The following is a 16,685-nucleotide window of genomic DNA, read 5'->3' as shown; positions in this document are numbered from 1 at the left end:
GTGAAGCCACCTGCTCAGTCACCTGAGAAGTGTTCTGTGTGTTCATGCCAGTTCTGTGCATGGGAGCAGCAAAGATTGTGCTTAATGTTCCTCAAAGCCCACTGAATTCCCTCATCTGGGGTCCCCACTGCTCTCCACACACTTCCAGCCCCACCCTGATGCTTGCATGCTCTCCAGCTTCCTTGTCCTTGGAAACAAGCCCTGTTCTCACCCCTAAGCACCCCCCTAAGCCCCTTGGGATGATCCCCTGGATCCCTGCACAGGACCTTGGCCTTTGTCACCAGCGTCACCTGGGCAGTCAGGCTTGAGCCCATCAGTGCAGAGAGAAGCAGACCTTTGGGTTCCAGTGCAGGGTTTATCCTCTCAAAATGGTGATTTTAAGCATTCTAATGATGGGGACAATGCCTCGAGGGGGGTTCAGCCCTTGAGGGCTAATGGCAGTAATGCTTTTTCCTTTTGGCCAGGTGAGAGAACCCTGGCCAAGGTAAAGTTAAGCAGAGTTGTTACCTAAGAAAGGGGATGATTTGTAGCCCTCAGTCTGTTATGTACAGTGTTGGCAGACTTGTTCAGCTCAGTCTGGTGCTTTTGCTGTAGGTGACTCCATGAAAATTGAGGGAGGAGTTCACATCCTTACAAAAACAGAGCAGGGAAAGGGATCATTGCCAGCTCCAAACAAGAATTTCCTTCCTTTAATTTACCCCACAGCCTGAACACTGACAGAACATAGCCTTTTGCATACCCTAAGAGATGGGGCTTCATTTTGTAAGAGTTTCTATTAGAAAAGTTTATTTTTTACTCTGGTTGTATATCTCCTTTCCGTTTGTGTTGATTTGGGTATTCATCATCCTGCTGACTGTGATAAGGGTTCATCAGTCTCACTGCATGCTACTAATAAGATAATGCTTTTAAGCCCTTTGGTATTTTCACATGAAACATGTTCTTGCTGCTGCAGCTCCTCAGCAGAGTGATGGCTCTAATCATCCTCCCTGTCAATAACTGTCAGCTGGGATGGAGCTGTGCTGCTGGCTGCCTGGATAAACCAGCAATGGGAAATAGAGGATGTGCAGTGCTGAAGAGTTGCCAGTCTAGAGCAGGAGAAGACTCTAATTAAAGCTCCCCATAGCAGAGCTGAAGCAAGCCTAATGCCACGATGTTTTTCTGTACTGCTCCTGATGTTCAGGCTCAGATGATTAATCCAGGATAATATCTTGCCACAGTTTCTTTTGATTTCAGTTCTGAGTGAAATGAAATACTGGAAAGATTCAATTAAATAAAAATTCCTACTGATTGATATAAGGACTAGAAGTATTGTTTGGCATTACAACTAATCCTTTTAATCATCTAGATAAAAAGCAATCAGATGCTATGTAGATTGAGGTGATTTCAATGTTTATTCTGTAATTAAACATCAATTATTATTATTATATCCTATTTGAACCTCTTTAAGAGATCTTTAGTATAAGGTTCTGTGGCTGTTCAAAAAGGACAGAAACACAGGAAGCATTTTAAACCCTCTCTGTTGTCATGTGGTGACTTCAGAATCTTAAAGCAGGAATTGTATCTCCCAAGTTTCTAAGGGAGCAATGGGAATAAGTGGAGGAATTTGACTGGCATTTAATGAATGAGGAATGATGAGAGCAGCCTGCTTGCAGGGTGAAAAGACTTTTTCAGATATCTTTTAGAGTTGCTTGTGATTGTTTTCCTGTGGCTTCCATGCTGGAGCTGCTGTGAGTTGTGGCCATTCAGGCGGGGTTTTGCCGAGGTTTCTGCCTGCAGTGCCTGTGCTGAATTCTCTCTGCCTCTCTTTAAAGGCTGCTGAGCTAAAAGGGCTCTGCCCTGAGTCCCAGCCCCTTGGTGGGAGGGGAGTTCTGCAGGGGCTCATTTTCTCCTGCTCCCTCCTTGATGATGTGGGATCTGCTCATGCTAAAATGTGAGAGGATGGTTTCCTGAGCCGAGAGCAGTCCATGCTCCTGCCCCCCTGCCATCCCCTTGGGGAGGCACAACCACCTCTCATGCAGGGACACAGAGCAGTTCCTATTGTCCCTTCTCTTCTGGCTGACACCCTGGTAGTTAATTGATTTGTTCTTTCCAGTGTATTCTGGGCCAGTTTGCTTCCAGGGCAGGCCCAGGTATCCAGGCAGAGCCTGCTTCAGGCTGAGATGCCCTCCCTGCACAACTCCTCTGAGTGGACAGTGCAGGAGAGACCTGGGTGCAGGCACCCCTTGTAAATCACTCACAGGAAGGCTCTGAGCCCTGGTGCCATCTGTCTGGCAGGTTCCTCTCTGCTCCCTGCACTCAGTGTGGTCCCACAGGCTGGCAGGGTCTGGCTGAGGAGAGCAGCCCTGCAGAGCTCCAGGGCTCTGTGTGCAGCCAGCTGCACAAACACAAACCATGGAGGGCTCTTGGAGATGGAGAAGGGTCCAGAGAATCCTTCTGCCCCTGGGGCTGGGCAACAACTCACTGGGAACATTGAGAATCCTTCTGCCCCTGGGGTTGGGCAACAACTGACTGAGAACATTGAGAATCCCTCTGCCCCTGGGGCTGGGCAACAACTGACTGGGAACATTGAGAATCCTTCTGCCCCTGGGGCTGGGCTGGCTGGGAGCATTGAGAATCCTTCTGCCCCTGGGGCTGGGCAACAACTGACTGGCAACATTGAGAATCCTTCTGCCCCTGGGGTTGGGCAACAACTGACTGGGAGCATTGAGAATCCTTCTGCCCCTGGGGCTGGGCTGGCTGGGAGCATTGAGAACCTCACTGGTGCATGAACACAGCTCGGGCAGCAGCCTGGCACAAGGAAGCCTGAAATTCCTTGGGACTGGCCTGGCTGCACACAGGTTGTAGCCTACTCAGAACTCACCTTACTCTCAAGCTATGTGGTTGTCTTCTCATGGCATGAAGAAACTGTAAATGCTGCTTAGGTAGACCTGGCAGTGTTTTCAGAATTACTGTTCAGTTCTGGACCTGAGAGGCATGCCTAACTTAAGCAGGTGGGTAATAGTATTTATCTTGGTGCTCTAAGTTCTGTTTAAAGTTAAGCAAAATTTAAGGGAACTTCCAATCCTGGCTGTAAGTTGAACTTACAGTGCTGAAGTATAAGATCATATCCAGGTCTGTTACAAAATGGAGCTCTCTGTGTTTATAGCAGCAGAGCTAAATTAAAATCCTCATTACAAATGTCAATTGCAAATACAATTAGCAGGTTATGAAAAGGTGGGATATTCATAAAATGTAAATTTTGAAGCCAGAAAAGATGCAGTTTCTCCTTAAGGCAAAGAGTGCCAATAACACATGCTCCTTTTCTTCACAAGAAATTAAGGAGTGTCTGGGGGAGAGGAGTTGGGATGGCTTTAAATATTTTTGTACTCCCTTCCAAAATAAGTTTATAGTTTCCCCACATACAATTTAATTAAGCCTTCGATTTGACCTTTGTATTGAGCAATAAAAGTTAACTGGGAAAGATGTGGGTAGAAGGAGAGCACAAACAAAGCATGCCCCACGTCAGCCAGTGTGAGAACTGTTTCTGTAACCAAAACTAATGAGATCATCAGGACAAAAGCAAGAGCCAAAGCATTTTCAATTATTACTAATATTTTTCTTCCTCGAGCCAGTTTATATTTTTCTTAATTACAGCTTTGAGCTGTGGCGTGATATTTAGCAGATGCCTTCAGCACTTGGCGTGCTGATCACTTGCACACTCCAGACTGGCAGGGGCACCGAATCTTTGAAGTCTGGAGCTCACATTCATCTTTGCCCATAAAGGTCAGCCCTGCATTCCTGCATCCCCCCAAACTGCCATTAAGTTTAATAGGAGTTTGGACATGTGAGGCAGGCGGGATCAGGATCGCTCTCAGTCTCCCTGATAGCACCACTCAGGCATGTACACAATTTCCAAACTTAGCTAATTAATTGCACCATACAGTGAAGGCAGAAGGCTGTCACAGGGCTTTTGAGTTGTTTCTTTTATTACAAGAAAGTTACAACAAATGTTCCACAGATTTACTGGGAACATCATGTTTTACAGATACTTCCATGCTGTGTTTCAGGATATCATGTCAGCTGTGCTACACTACACACGAGGTATCTGGCAAACTAAACAAGCATAAACATGCAACCACAAACATGTGCCTAGGACCAGACTAAAAACAGATGTTTCCAGGAAATGTAAAATATGTTTGGCATGTTTTAAGCTTATACTTTCAGCTTGTTCTGCATTTGAATAAGTCCCATATTAATATAAACAACATGACAAAGCCTTTTCTTGCAAATGACTGATTGATTAATGGAAGTACTGCTGAATCACACGAGTTTGTTAGGTTGGATTATTTCTTCCCAAGAAAAAGATGGATTGTTCCTGCTTGACATTTACCATAGCAGGAGCAGTTCTACGTGCAGGTTTACTTTTAAACCCAGAACTAATACAGGTGTATTGTGGTTCCTGAAAATCCTGCAGGATGTGCTATGGCCACTGTGTATCAGAAGCCAAACACATACAGGGGCAGGTGAGATAATGTCCTGCTCTCTCTGTACACGTGTACATTGCACTCAGATGTGTATGGACTAAAAGGTTGTTTGGGAAAGGGGAAGGAGCTGCCATTTCATCTAAGTGTGCCTTCCAGGCACCTGACATCTCAAACTATCTCATGGCTGTTCCTGCCTTTTCTTTATTGCATTTGAATTAGTTCCTGAAAGTTCCAGCCAATGTTATTTCTTTCAGACAGTGGGTATGGCTCTCAGGCAGAAGAATTTGCATCCAGAATGTGCAAAATGTGCAGGAAGTAAAGTAGCTCTCTCACTGGTCCACAGGGAATGGCAATCTGCCAAAGATCACATAGAGTTTAATATAGAACTAAAACGTGGAAATAGATAATCCTGGTCCCAATTTATGGTTATCCCCTCACTCATTATTTTAAAAAAGAGAAAGTTCTTAAAGAGAGAAATTGAAAGACCTCAGAATCGAACTGGGACACATCAGCTTTCCCCCATAATCTTGTCCCACAGATCTTCTGGAAAGGCTGGCCTGAACCTAATGGCGCTCAGAAATTCAGTGGGGAGAGTGGTCTATGCACTTAAAACTCCTGGAGTTCTTTCTTTTTCTGATTAAATACTTCTTTTTTCCTCCTAACCCCAGATTTCCATTAAAAGGTATGTGGGCAAAAGGCTTCTCTGGACACCACGTTCTCAGGCTGAAATAGAAAATGGTAGAACAGTACATACAGAGCTGTTCAGTGCTCCCTTCTTCTGGCTCCACAAAGCAAACATTACACCCACCTTTTACTGACTGGTATTATACAGACCAAAATAACAGACTCCAGAATTTGGAGAACTGCATCACAAGTTATCACACTTTAGGAGTTCTCACATTCCCATTTCCACAACATTCCTGTTTCCATTTGTCTGCTGCAGCTGTAACTGGAAATAATTACTGCTGGTCTTAATGTCAAGATAATGGATTATTTGGAAATTGTTGGTACATTTTATGGCGACAGCATTGTTTTGCAATTTCAGAGCTTCTTCCTTTGAATATGTAAAAGTAATTTCAGCTTTTGCTACCCGAGGTGATAAAAAGCTAATAATAACACTGCAGCATCTACTGTAATTTAAGAGCCTGTTCCACCAAGTTGCACCTAGCTTTAATTTCTTATGAAGCTGTCAGCCAAACCCAAGCCTGTGATCGAAGGGAAATTTATCAAGCAACTGAGCTCCAACGTGGAGAGTAACTGCAGGTGCTGACCAGTTCACTTCAGAGCTGTATTCTGGTGTCACTGCACCCATGATGAGGCATTCAGGACCAAGACATTAATTTGCTATCATAGATGCTGACAGTCTGGCTTTTCAAAGCACAGTGTTTGCATGAAAGTCCAGAAAGAAATGGACAAGAAAAGAAGAGTCTGGATATGGTCTGACTTGATGTAATTAACGTGGGGAGAGCAGAAATAAACAATCTCTGCTTCTTTTGTCTCCCCAAATAGCTGGGTTGAAGGTTCCCTCCAGCAGCTCCAGGTTAAAGGATGGAAAGGTGTCCAGAATCCCCACAGTGGGTTGATGAGCATGGACTCTCTGCTGTCAGTGCCATTAGAAGCCAGGCTGCTGTCATTAACATTTACAGGACTGCTCTGGCAAATCTCTCTGTTTGTTTTTATTCTGCCTCCCCTCTCAGGGCTGTACCCCTGTCTGCTGAGAGGATCTGCAGCCTTAGAGGCACACAGGCTCTTGGCAGTCACGAGTGCAGTGCCTGATGAGCAGAGGTCATCATTTACTATCACAGAGAAAGGACTGAGCTCAAATCAGATCAAGAGAAGGACAAAAATGGAAGGAGGTTTCTGTTAAGTAGCTGAACTTGTACATCCCTTGGCAGGACAGTAGGAAAAATGAACAGATTAAAGCAGACCCTGATGATATCACTCACTAGAGAGCAATAGCATGCAAGAACACCAGTAAATAGTTATGTCTTTGATAATCCCTAGCAGTAGCAAACTGAAAATGATTTGGCCTAGGAAGGGGGAGCTGACAGCTTGCTGTCAATATGACTTGAACTTCTGTCTGATGACCTGGTAATAAAATATTACAAAAAATATTATAATGGCATTGTTTTGCCCCAGGATCTTTACTGCTTCTGACTCAGGTGTACTCACTGAATGCATTTGAAAAGCATAATCAGCCCTCACTATAGGGGAGGTTTCCTGTTCCTAAATTAGGTGTCAGTGGCAGTTTTGGTTCTCCTGCCATCCTGAGCTGGTCTCTCTGAGGAATAGTATTGATCCACAGAGGTATTTATGAGTAGCTTGGTGCTCTCAGAGCAGCACGTGCATTCCTGGGCAGCAATCTGTGGTTACAGCTCAGAGGTGAAGATAATCCTGAACACTCCACAGCAAGGTCAAGTCATTTTCATTCTGAGCTTTGTTTATATTGTGGAGATGAGTTCAGCAGAGTTAACACAGATGAGAGTTCAGCTGAGGAAGTGGACTCAATCCCCTGGACTAAGTGAGCTGTAATCATGGGGCTGGAGGAGCTGTGAGCCATCTCCAGTGACCCCAGCAGACCCTGGCCTGGGCAGGAGTCCCAAAGGGCTGCTCAGAAAGGCTGCTTTGGCACTCAGCTGCCTTCACTAAGCACCCTTTTTGGCAGGATTTGAATATGCTCCCTGAGAGCTGGATGAGGGAACAGCACAGCCACCTCTGCAGTGGCTGTGGTATCAGCACCATGGTGCAGTGACAATAAACAGCTCAGGACAAAATCCATGTGCCAGGCTCCAAAGGCCATCCCCTTGCCAGGCTGAGGGGAGCTGGAGCCTCCAGAGAGTTCAACCACTCCATTTCTGGAATGCAGAGAGGGGCTGATGGTGGGAGGAAGTTTCTGGCAATGGAGAAAGCTTCTAGTGGGCAACCATAAAGCCTTTAAAACTCAGAAGGTAAATAGGAGAACAAACCAAAGCTGTGGGGTTGGGTGGGTTGGTTTTATGAAGTCACACTCTGGGGGCTGAATGCATGGGTGCTGAACATCTGGGGTGTGCTCTGTTGAGACTGAAGTTTCATTTCTGTGCTAGTCTTCACACTAACAATTTTTTCTTTCCTAGCATGATCAGTACTTTTTGCCTTTTGAATGTCAGTAGTAGACTGAGCATAACCATCTCTGACTCAGAGGAAAAGATTTAAGAGGAAAAACTCATTTAACTCAGAGTCTCTCAGCCAAAATCGTGGAGTGAGTAAGCAACAGGAACTCTGAGGAAACTGGAATAAAATGGGAAATCTTTATACTGCTGAAATTTGTGCCTTAAAAACCAAATAGAGGATTGAAAAAGATTTTGAACTGAATTGAAAGTTAAGCTATTTTTATTTATTTTTAAGAAAGGAGAAAACAGAGCATTATAAATAAAATGCCAATTTTGCACAATTAGATCCCAAATTAGAATTGGCCATGAATAGCATCGGAAGATCCTCTGCTGTGAAGACAGAGAGAGAATTCAGAATGGAGTCCTTCCCCTGGAAAGGATAAAGGCAGTATTTTCTAATGTATTATTTAATGCATGTTATGTAGTGCATTAAGCAGTGACTGAGAGGAAAGCTTTTAAAAACCAACAGTCTCTCTGATAGCATTAAATCTTACCCTAGATTTTTGTTAAAGTCAATAGGAAGAAAATAAACGAATTAATACATTTCAGTCTGCCCGATTTATAGACGCCAATCAAGTTACAATGCTGGACATGGCCAGCTGAAAGAGGGGAATGGATTTACCTGAGTGAGGTCTTAATTTAATCAGCTGGCCCCAGAGAGCTGAAGTCAGCAGGCTGGGATGATATAAGAGGCAGCAGAGAAATAGTGCCTTTAGTGCAGTTGCAAAGGAGAGTGACAGTGATGGAAAGGACTCGAGGCAGTGTCAGAACACACCTATTTCCATGATTTATTCTTAATTTACTTTAATGACAGTCTGAAGGTTGTCCATTTTTCTTTAAATGTCCTCGGAATACTGATATTTTCTAAACACTTTGAGCATGCTTTTTCTCCCCCTCCTTTCTGTGAGCTCCACTGCAGGTTGCAATCACAGAGGAGCCCTGCCTGCACTGTGCCTTCAGGAATTTCAAGCACAATGTCAGAATACCCTTTTCCCAAAGTAGGCCTTGCCAGCTGCTGGCCCTTCTCTGCAGTCCCTCTTGAGTCAGGTGTAGGAATCACACACTCCTCTGGGATTAATGTTGATGTTATGGTAAAATGGAGGAATTCATTGCATTTCTTTCACAGTTTATTCTGGCAAAAGAACAATGTGTGCTTTCCCAATACAATAGCTCATTTTTAGTATCAAGTGAATTTATTGATGGTTGTTCAGAACTACTGACATGCAGACAATGATCTCAGATTGCATTTACATTTCTGGAATACTTTCCATCTTTCCAGTTTCTGCCAAGAACTTGCTTCTGTGATTCAGAGTTTTCATTTTAAGATTGGACTGCTGTTTCATCTGCATTACAAATCCATGCCTTTTGCTTTCTTTTGTATGTGCACTGCATTCATTAGTAACACAAATCCTTTAAACTTGGACCTGAACATTTATTGTTAATTATAAATTCTTCCAGGTAGGCATTTGTTCTTTCTGAGCACTCAGGTATGCTTTTACAGATTGACTATAAAATCATCATCCCTTCAGCAGATGAAAGTCTTTTGGTTGGTCTGTTTGTTTTTTCTCCACAATGCCAATGAGAGAGTTTAAGGGCAACATGGTCACAGTAATATTTGCAAATAGCTTGGAAATGTCTTCATAACTGAAGATTTATTATTTTCTCCCTATAAAAAAACAAATCCATGTTTTTGCAATAAAGGGCTACTCCTTTCTTCTGAATCCAATTCTTTATATAAAAATATATGGCATTGCCTCAAAATGCATCTGGAGGGAGAAGCCTTCCAGTGCTTAAAGGAGACTTAAAAAAAGGGGGAGGAGAGTGACCCTTTGCATGGGCAGACAGTGAAAAGGACGAGGGGTAGTGATTTTAAATGAAAAGAGGGGAGATTTAGGTTAGATACCAGGAGAAGTTCAGTACTCAGAGGATGCTGGGGCCCTGGCACAGGGTGGTGCCCAGAGAAGCTGTGGATGCCCCATCCCTGGAAGTGTCCCAGGCCAGGCTGGATGGGGCTTGGAGCAACCTGGGATAGTGCAGGGTGTCCCTGCCCATGGCAGGGGGTGGAATCAGGTGATCTTTAAGGTCCCTTCCAGCCCAAACCATTCTGGGGTTCTGTTAAATCAATATCCAATCCCCTGCAGCACCCACCAGCCTGGAGGGCGTTTCACTGTGATGTTACAAATCCACTCAATCCTAACTCCATGTTTTAAAGCATGAGCTGGTTCCCAGCCCAGGTGAAAGTGAAGGTGCTTTCTGTGAGAGAAGATCAGGTTCTGAGCCCAGCCACTGCAATGCAGAGCAGCTGTTATTCTGCTCAGGCTGTGTCTGTGAGTAGCCACCAGGCAGGCAGAGGAGACTTGTTGAGCACCACAGTGGGAGCTGACACAGAGGAGCCACACTGAGCCCAGCTAAAACATGAGTGCAAGTGCCCCATCAGGCTCCATCCATGTTTCAGTTCTTCACAGTGAGTGTACACCGTGTTCCAGCAATGTTGAAATATGTTCAAGCACCATTTAAAAGATGTGTGATTAATCTCATGTTCACTTTCATGTTTTCAGATATACTCAAGGACAAGAAAACCCATGCAGAAAACAGAAATGAACCAAAACCAACCGTGAAAAAGATTGACACCACAACCAGCACAAGCACTGTCAAGTCATCCTCCAAACACAGTGTGACTGGCAATGGGAGCAGCCCAGCCCTGAGTGCCTCCCTTGCTGTCCTGGCAGCACTGGCAGCTCTGTGGCACTGTCCCCTGTAGCTGCACTGCCCTCTGTGCTAATGCTCCTGCTCACTGTCATTGATACCTGCAGCCTTACCCGCCTGGAAACAAATGGAAATGGCTCTCTAGTTGATGTGATTTGTTAGGCTAAATAAGGAGTGAAGTGCTGGAGTTGGCAGATACCAGGTGTCATCACTTTCAATGGCTGAAGATAGCTTTTGGCAAAGCCCACCCAAGGTACAGCGAGGATGATCACAAGGGTCTGCATAGCTTAAGTTATGGGGTAGAAATAACTGAAAACACAGCAATTGTGTATGTGTGTGTTACTGTTTTTATCAATTTCGTTTGCTAGAAATTGGCTGGCTGTTGTTTATTTGTTTAATTTTTCTGGTAAGTTTTATGAATGGTCAGTCTTCAAATTCAAGGCAATCCACACTTTGTTTTTTTAAGTGAGCAGCTAACAAGCTGTGCTCCAGCTCACAGAATGATAGAATGTTATGGGGTTGGGATGGACCTTAAAGATTATTGAGTCCCAGCCCCCCTGCCATGGCAGGGACCCCTCCACCAGCCCAGGTACCAGGTTGCTCCCCTGTAGGGTGAAGTGCTCTTTACCAGCTTGATGAAATTCCTCAGTGGTCAAGAAGATCAAAGCATGTTTGAAACTTCTTTTCACTCTTATTGTTTAGATTGTAGGAAGCAACATAAAAACATATGGTGTGTCTAATATATCAGTATAGTTGCCTTAACTGTGGAAAAAAATAGAACCACTTTGTTTACTGAGAGACATAGATAGTGAGTTTCCCTGCCCCACAAAATGTCATTACCAGATGCTTAAGCATATGCTCAAGGCTTATTGGATGAATGTCCAGCAAAGGGAAACATAAATAAACATAATAATGTTTTATCCACCTAAATGCAGCTCTGTACAGAAAAAAAAAAAAAAAAAAGAAAAAAAAAAGATAATTCAGTTCAAACTTACTTTACCTATGAGATGTTACATAGAAACCAACTTAAGTTTTCCATAAAGGTCCCAGAAATATAAATTATTGGGAACCCCCATTAGACACTAACTAGATTTTGTGCATTATGGATCTCTGAAATCAACTGTTTCATAAACTGTGTATTATTTAATTACATTTAATGTTTAAAATTTTGTATCACGTTAGGTGTAAATGTAAAACATTCTGAAATCTAGAACATTCTCTGTTATGCTTCATCTTGATTGCTACCCTAGAAATGTCAAATGTGCATTATATTACAAGGCTATTTTTTTTAAGTCAATGATACATTGATGCATTTTAACTTTTTGGATGAAAAAGTACTATAATAACTTCTAATGGGTTAAGAGTTAATGTGTGTTTTCCAACAACTGTTTACAGTGCCATTGAATATATGTATACAAACACAACTGTATGAATACAGTGATTAATATGCTAAATATATGAAACATTAGAATTGTTATATTGACTACATTTCATAACTATTACAACTGTTTAATGGCCATTTTCATGTTGTAGACTATTCTTATGTACAGTTTTGTAAGATTTAATGTAAAACACTTGCCTTTGGTTTTTGTAAAACATCTCTTTGATACTTACCCAGTCACTGAGATTACTCCAGAGAAGAGCCCTGTGTCTCACTATCCAGCTTCAGGCATTTTATTGCAACTTTGGTTACAGAAGCCTGACTCAAAGAAGGTGCCATGGGCCAGGATTACTGCTGGGTGTCACCACACAGGAGGTGACAATGGTACAGAACAAGCAGACAATAAAGTGAACAAAGGCTCACTACACTTGCACGTTTCCAGACAGTATCAGTGAACAAGTCTAATTATGTTTGCAAAGGTGGGGCTTTAGTTCCATCTCCACTTTTGGTTCCTAGATCAGATTTACAACATAAAGGTATGATCAGAACCATGGATGCACCCAGCTGCAAGAGCAGCGTCTCTAAAGTGGCAACAGCTAAATTTTCTATAAGATAATTCAATTTTAATGTTGAAACAAGGAAATGAAATGGAGAAGATACTTACATTAACATCAAGTATTTTGTATTTCAACTCTGATTTTTCACAACAGTAAGGATATTATAGTGTATATAATATCCCTAAGGAGTGCTTCCCAGTCCTATCCATGAAAATCAGTTTTCCCACAAGTATTTAAATCCCTGTCCTGTGTTTTCCAGGGTTTGTGAGCTGCACCAATCTATGGAACCATGATTAAAAATGCTGCTTCTTGTATTCATTTTCGGTGCCCTTTGGAAAAGTGCTGTTTTACCTGTGCAGGTCCCATCATTTGTGCAGTGGAAGGACTCTGTAATGCCTGGCACTTTTAGAGAATCCTGCACTGTGATGGCTGAGTCAGACAGGAGCTCAGTGTGCACAAACAGCAATGTACCCTGGGTGCTCACACTCCCCCCCTGCCCCACCAAGCACTCTGAATTCACTGGAGCAATCCCTGTCTGATGCTTGTCAGCCTGACTGCTGATTTAGAGTTCTCACACTTACAGTGCTCAGTCATCGTTCAGGCACTGAGAGTGTCCATCAGGATTCCTATGGATGAGCTTTCAGGGCTGGGCTCCAATCCTGCCAGATGGCAGCTGTGCAGCTGGGAGTTTTCAGATTTTCCTCACCTGCAGAAAGGGAACCTGATCAGCCAGAGCCAGGTGTGTTCCTGAGGTCTGCTCTGGAAAAGATTTGAGCGGCGATCTCGCCAGCCGCACGTTCAGCTGCAGCAGAGGGAGCTGCAGAAACCCCACAGGAGGCAAGTATGCAATAATTCACCCAGGGAGATATTTGTTACTGCTAAATGTCATCATTTTGCTAAACAGAAACCTCTGAAAAATCACGGGTTTGGATTTGGGGATTGGTTGGCAAATATTTGTATTCATCTCTCGAGCGAAACAAGAAAACCCTTTAAAAGTTTCTGTAACAAAACACAACAAGTTCAAATCGTGGGGTGAGACAGAATCAACTCATTTCATTGGACTCAACCAATGTTTTGCTAGACACAACTTGCTGCAGAATGAGGGAAGAGGGCTCTACATCAATTAATACATTTCATGCAAAAACACTTCTACATTGTAAGAATGTAGAAGTCAAACCAGCGTGAAATATGTTCACAAGGAGCATCAAAAATTGTGCCATTTTAAAGGGCAGTGCAGTTTATTTTTACTGGTGGTTTATGATATTTCTTCCCTCAGGATCAGTTGCATTTACATTTTTACAAACAAATGTTTTCCATCAGACAAACTATCTATACCAGTAAAGGTAAAACCACTGGCTGTGTCAGATAAAGGAAGAATTCATTTTCAGATGAATTAGATACCTGTTTACAAAGTCTTAGTTTGTTACCCAGGACACTCTAATTATGATGTAATAACAAAGGTCTAAATTCAAAATACTTTTGAACTTGTCTGTGTAATCTCAGTGTGAAATAAGGTACCAATCTAAGAGCATTGCTGTAGTCATGCCTAACAGTTATGAATTGTATTTAGCCACTGCTTTCTGATTGTTTATTGTTTTGCTATGACTTTCTTTGAATATTTTGTTGTGCCCACATTTGTTAATGCCAGCATTGGAAAGTAACTGCTGTCATACATTTGTGAGTAAAATCAATGTACAATTTTCTGTTGGAAGTGATGCAGGCTTTTTACCAAATCAGACAAAGCTGCCCTGGGCACAGTGTCAGTTCTTAGTGTTTCGGTGCTCTTCAGGCTCAGGTCTGTGTGTCCCCAGTCCCCTCCTGGCTGTGGAAGCACCAGGGGAGGGTGAGCAGGGGTGGGCAGAGCGTGGGTGGCTGCAGGGTGCCAGGGCATGGCAGCTCCAGCTGGCTGCTCTGAGCCCTGAGCCCAGTGTGCTCAGCTAATTTCAAGCAGCTTTTACACCTCTCCAAATCATCTCTTGGAGACTGGCCAGGCAAAGAGCAGCAGAGAATCAAGAGACTGCACTTTCAGACAACTTCACAGCCACCTGCTAGGAATTGGACTTTTTTTTGCAGTTTAGATGCTTTACACAGTCTGGCCTCTCGCACTTGTTTCTGGCTTGCACATTGCCAGTGCTGTGCCCTCTCTTCTAGTGCAGCTTCGTTATTGCATAAGGAACTGTGATTCTGATCTCTCACTAATGAACCTTTTGAGGTAAAAATGTCTGTCAGAGCTTGATAAGGGCACACAAATAATACTGTCCAGCTGCGTTGACTTCAGAGGCTCTGTGCGTGGGTATCTGGCTGTGAGATTCACATCTCTCTGATCTCTTCAATCACATCTGCGTTTAAAATAGCCCCATTCCCTTTTGATACCAAGACTGCAACATACAGAGAAAATTTAAATTTGACTCTCTCATCCTGTATGAGTCTTCTTCATGTTGTCCTAATGGATGTTGTGTACAGACTTCATTTTAATATTAGTCAAGCTTTTTTGCCCATATTTACTGAGATATTCAGTATTGCACATTATTAGGTTTAAGCAAGGTCTATTCAAGTGAAAGGAGCTGAAACACACATTGAAGTGAGATACTGAGTAGGACACAAAATCCAGAAAGTTCCTACATTCCTGAATGGAACTCTTCACATTAAACAAAGTTTACAGCCAATGTTTCCTAGTTAGCATGGTGTCAGAGGGGTTCCACCTTTTTATTGAAAATTGATCAGCAGTCTACCCATTTTAAAGGGGAAATCAGTTGATATTCATGCTTTCCTCATGTCTCCTCATGTGGTCAAGTTTAGCTCTGTAGGAGACATTCCCTATCTTGCACATTGTAAGGGCTTAATGTTACAACTGGCCATAAGTACAAAGGATTTATTTTCATTTATTGCATTTTGCTGCTCTCTGTGCTTCTTGTAATGACATATGGCATAAGCGTCACTGAAAAGTGAAACATCTTCCAGTCAATGTCATTACTGCTCTGACATGTGTTAGTCAAAAAGAACACAAGTTTATCTTTCTCCCATTGCCTCAGAAGTCTAGAATTATTCTCAATACTGAATTCTCTTCTGCGTTCCATTGTCACTCTCTAAAACTACATTTGAATTATATTAAATATTAAGCCACAAAAAAAATAATGGGTGAGAGATTGTAATAAACAGAGAATAAATTCAGAAAAAGACTCTGCATTTAACATGGAGAATACTCCTAGGAAGGAAATCACCATGGACTAGAAGAATTTCTCGAGTCCCTCTCCCTTCTCCAGGTACATCAGCATTGCACCTTCACACAGCACAGCAGGAAGCCTGCGTGCAGGAAGCTGCTCCTGGATTCAGCAAAGTGAACTAAAACTATTGCTGCACAGTGATATTTCCAATACCTTGCTTGCAGTGCATATCCCTTTGCCAGTTGCAGGGAATGCATCCCAGCTGCACGTGCAGCTGCTTCAGTCCTTGCTCAGGAAGCAGCTGCAGTTGCTGTAGCTTTGAGAAGAGGCTGCTGGACAGACCACAATGACATTTTTTGTGTCACTCCATGTCACTGTCCTTAAAATAGACTGGTTTAGGCATTCTGGTCAGTACCAACACTACCAGGATTTGCCCCCATGGAAGTCCTGTCATACCCTTCCAGGAGAAGAGCACATCAAGGAGAGGCCACTGGTGCTCTCTCAATGTGCTTGAAGTGCTTCATTAAATATCCACTAACAATCACGTTGGTCGCTTTTTTTTCCATGCAGAAAGTGCAAAATTATGCTGTTTGCACTTAATCATTTCAATTAATCTTTAGTAAATTACTCAGTACTTCGTAATTATAATATTTGCAGTTAATTTAGTGCCATCTTAAAAATAATTAGTTGTATAATATAAGCAATTAATATTTATTCAGGTTTTTTTTTCTTGCAGGGGGATATATAAATTGTCCTCAGTGGCCTTTCTGTACACCTAATTAGCACCTGTTTGAATTATTCTACAGGCTATGGGCGATTGATATGAAAAATAAATGGCACTGCTAGTTTTGTGAACTTGGAAATACACAGTCGTAAAAATTATTTTTCAGGAGAATGCAAAAGAACGTTTTCATACATCTTCTGGGTTTATAAGCCAGGCTAGGCTTTTAGGCTACTGCACCTAAAATAGTTACTGACATTTTAAATGCAGTTAAGATGGAGGAAGTCTGATACCACTTTCCCATAATTAACTACAGCATCCCAGATTTGTAGCCTGTTTTATTCAGTAATGAAAAAGGAAAGCAGTAAGACTTCAAGAATATAGATACTAGTGTAATTTTCACATTTCTGTATATGCATATACAGTTCAGAAGTTGAGAACACTGTGTTAAACTTGTGGAAATTAAACCAGATTGCTTCCATCTTGCAAGGAAGCTTCTAGGTAAATAGTAATTTTCTATTTAAATGCACAAAATACTGAGGAA

At 42.6% G+C, this 16,685-nt stretch overlaps 1 protein-coding gene across 2 annotated transcripts in view; it reads left to right on the top strand.

The window, feature by feature from the left end:
* The window catches only part of LOC139594747 (glypican-5-like), a 381,452-nt gene extending 367,485 nt beyond the window's left edge, over positions 1 to 13,967 (top strand). For both annotated transcript variants that reach the window (XM_071437119.1, XM_071437118.1), the window contains one exon: positions 10,171 to 13,967. In XM_071437119.1, the coding sequence (XP_071293220.1) occupies positions 10,171 to 10,373 (203 nt within the window). In that variant the 3' untranslated portion in view covers positions 10,374 to 13,967. The remainder of the gene's footprint in view (positions 1 to 10,170) is intronic.
* Positions 13,968 to 16,685: the final 2,718 nt, after the last annotated feature.

The sequence above is a fragment of the Agelaius tricolor genome, unplaced genomic scaffold (assembly GCF_023055355.1).
Source record: "Agelaius tricolor isolate 1412-34295 unplaced genomic scaffold, bAgeTri1.0.p SCAF_12, whole genome shotgun sequence".
NCBI classification, from domain to species: domain Eukaryota; kingdom Metazoa; phylum Chordata; class Aves; order Passeriformes; family Icteridae; genus Agelaius; species Agelaius tricolor.
This window is presented reverse-complemented; position numbering and strand designations above follow the sequence as displayed.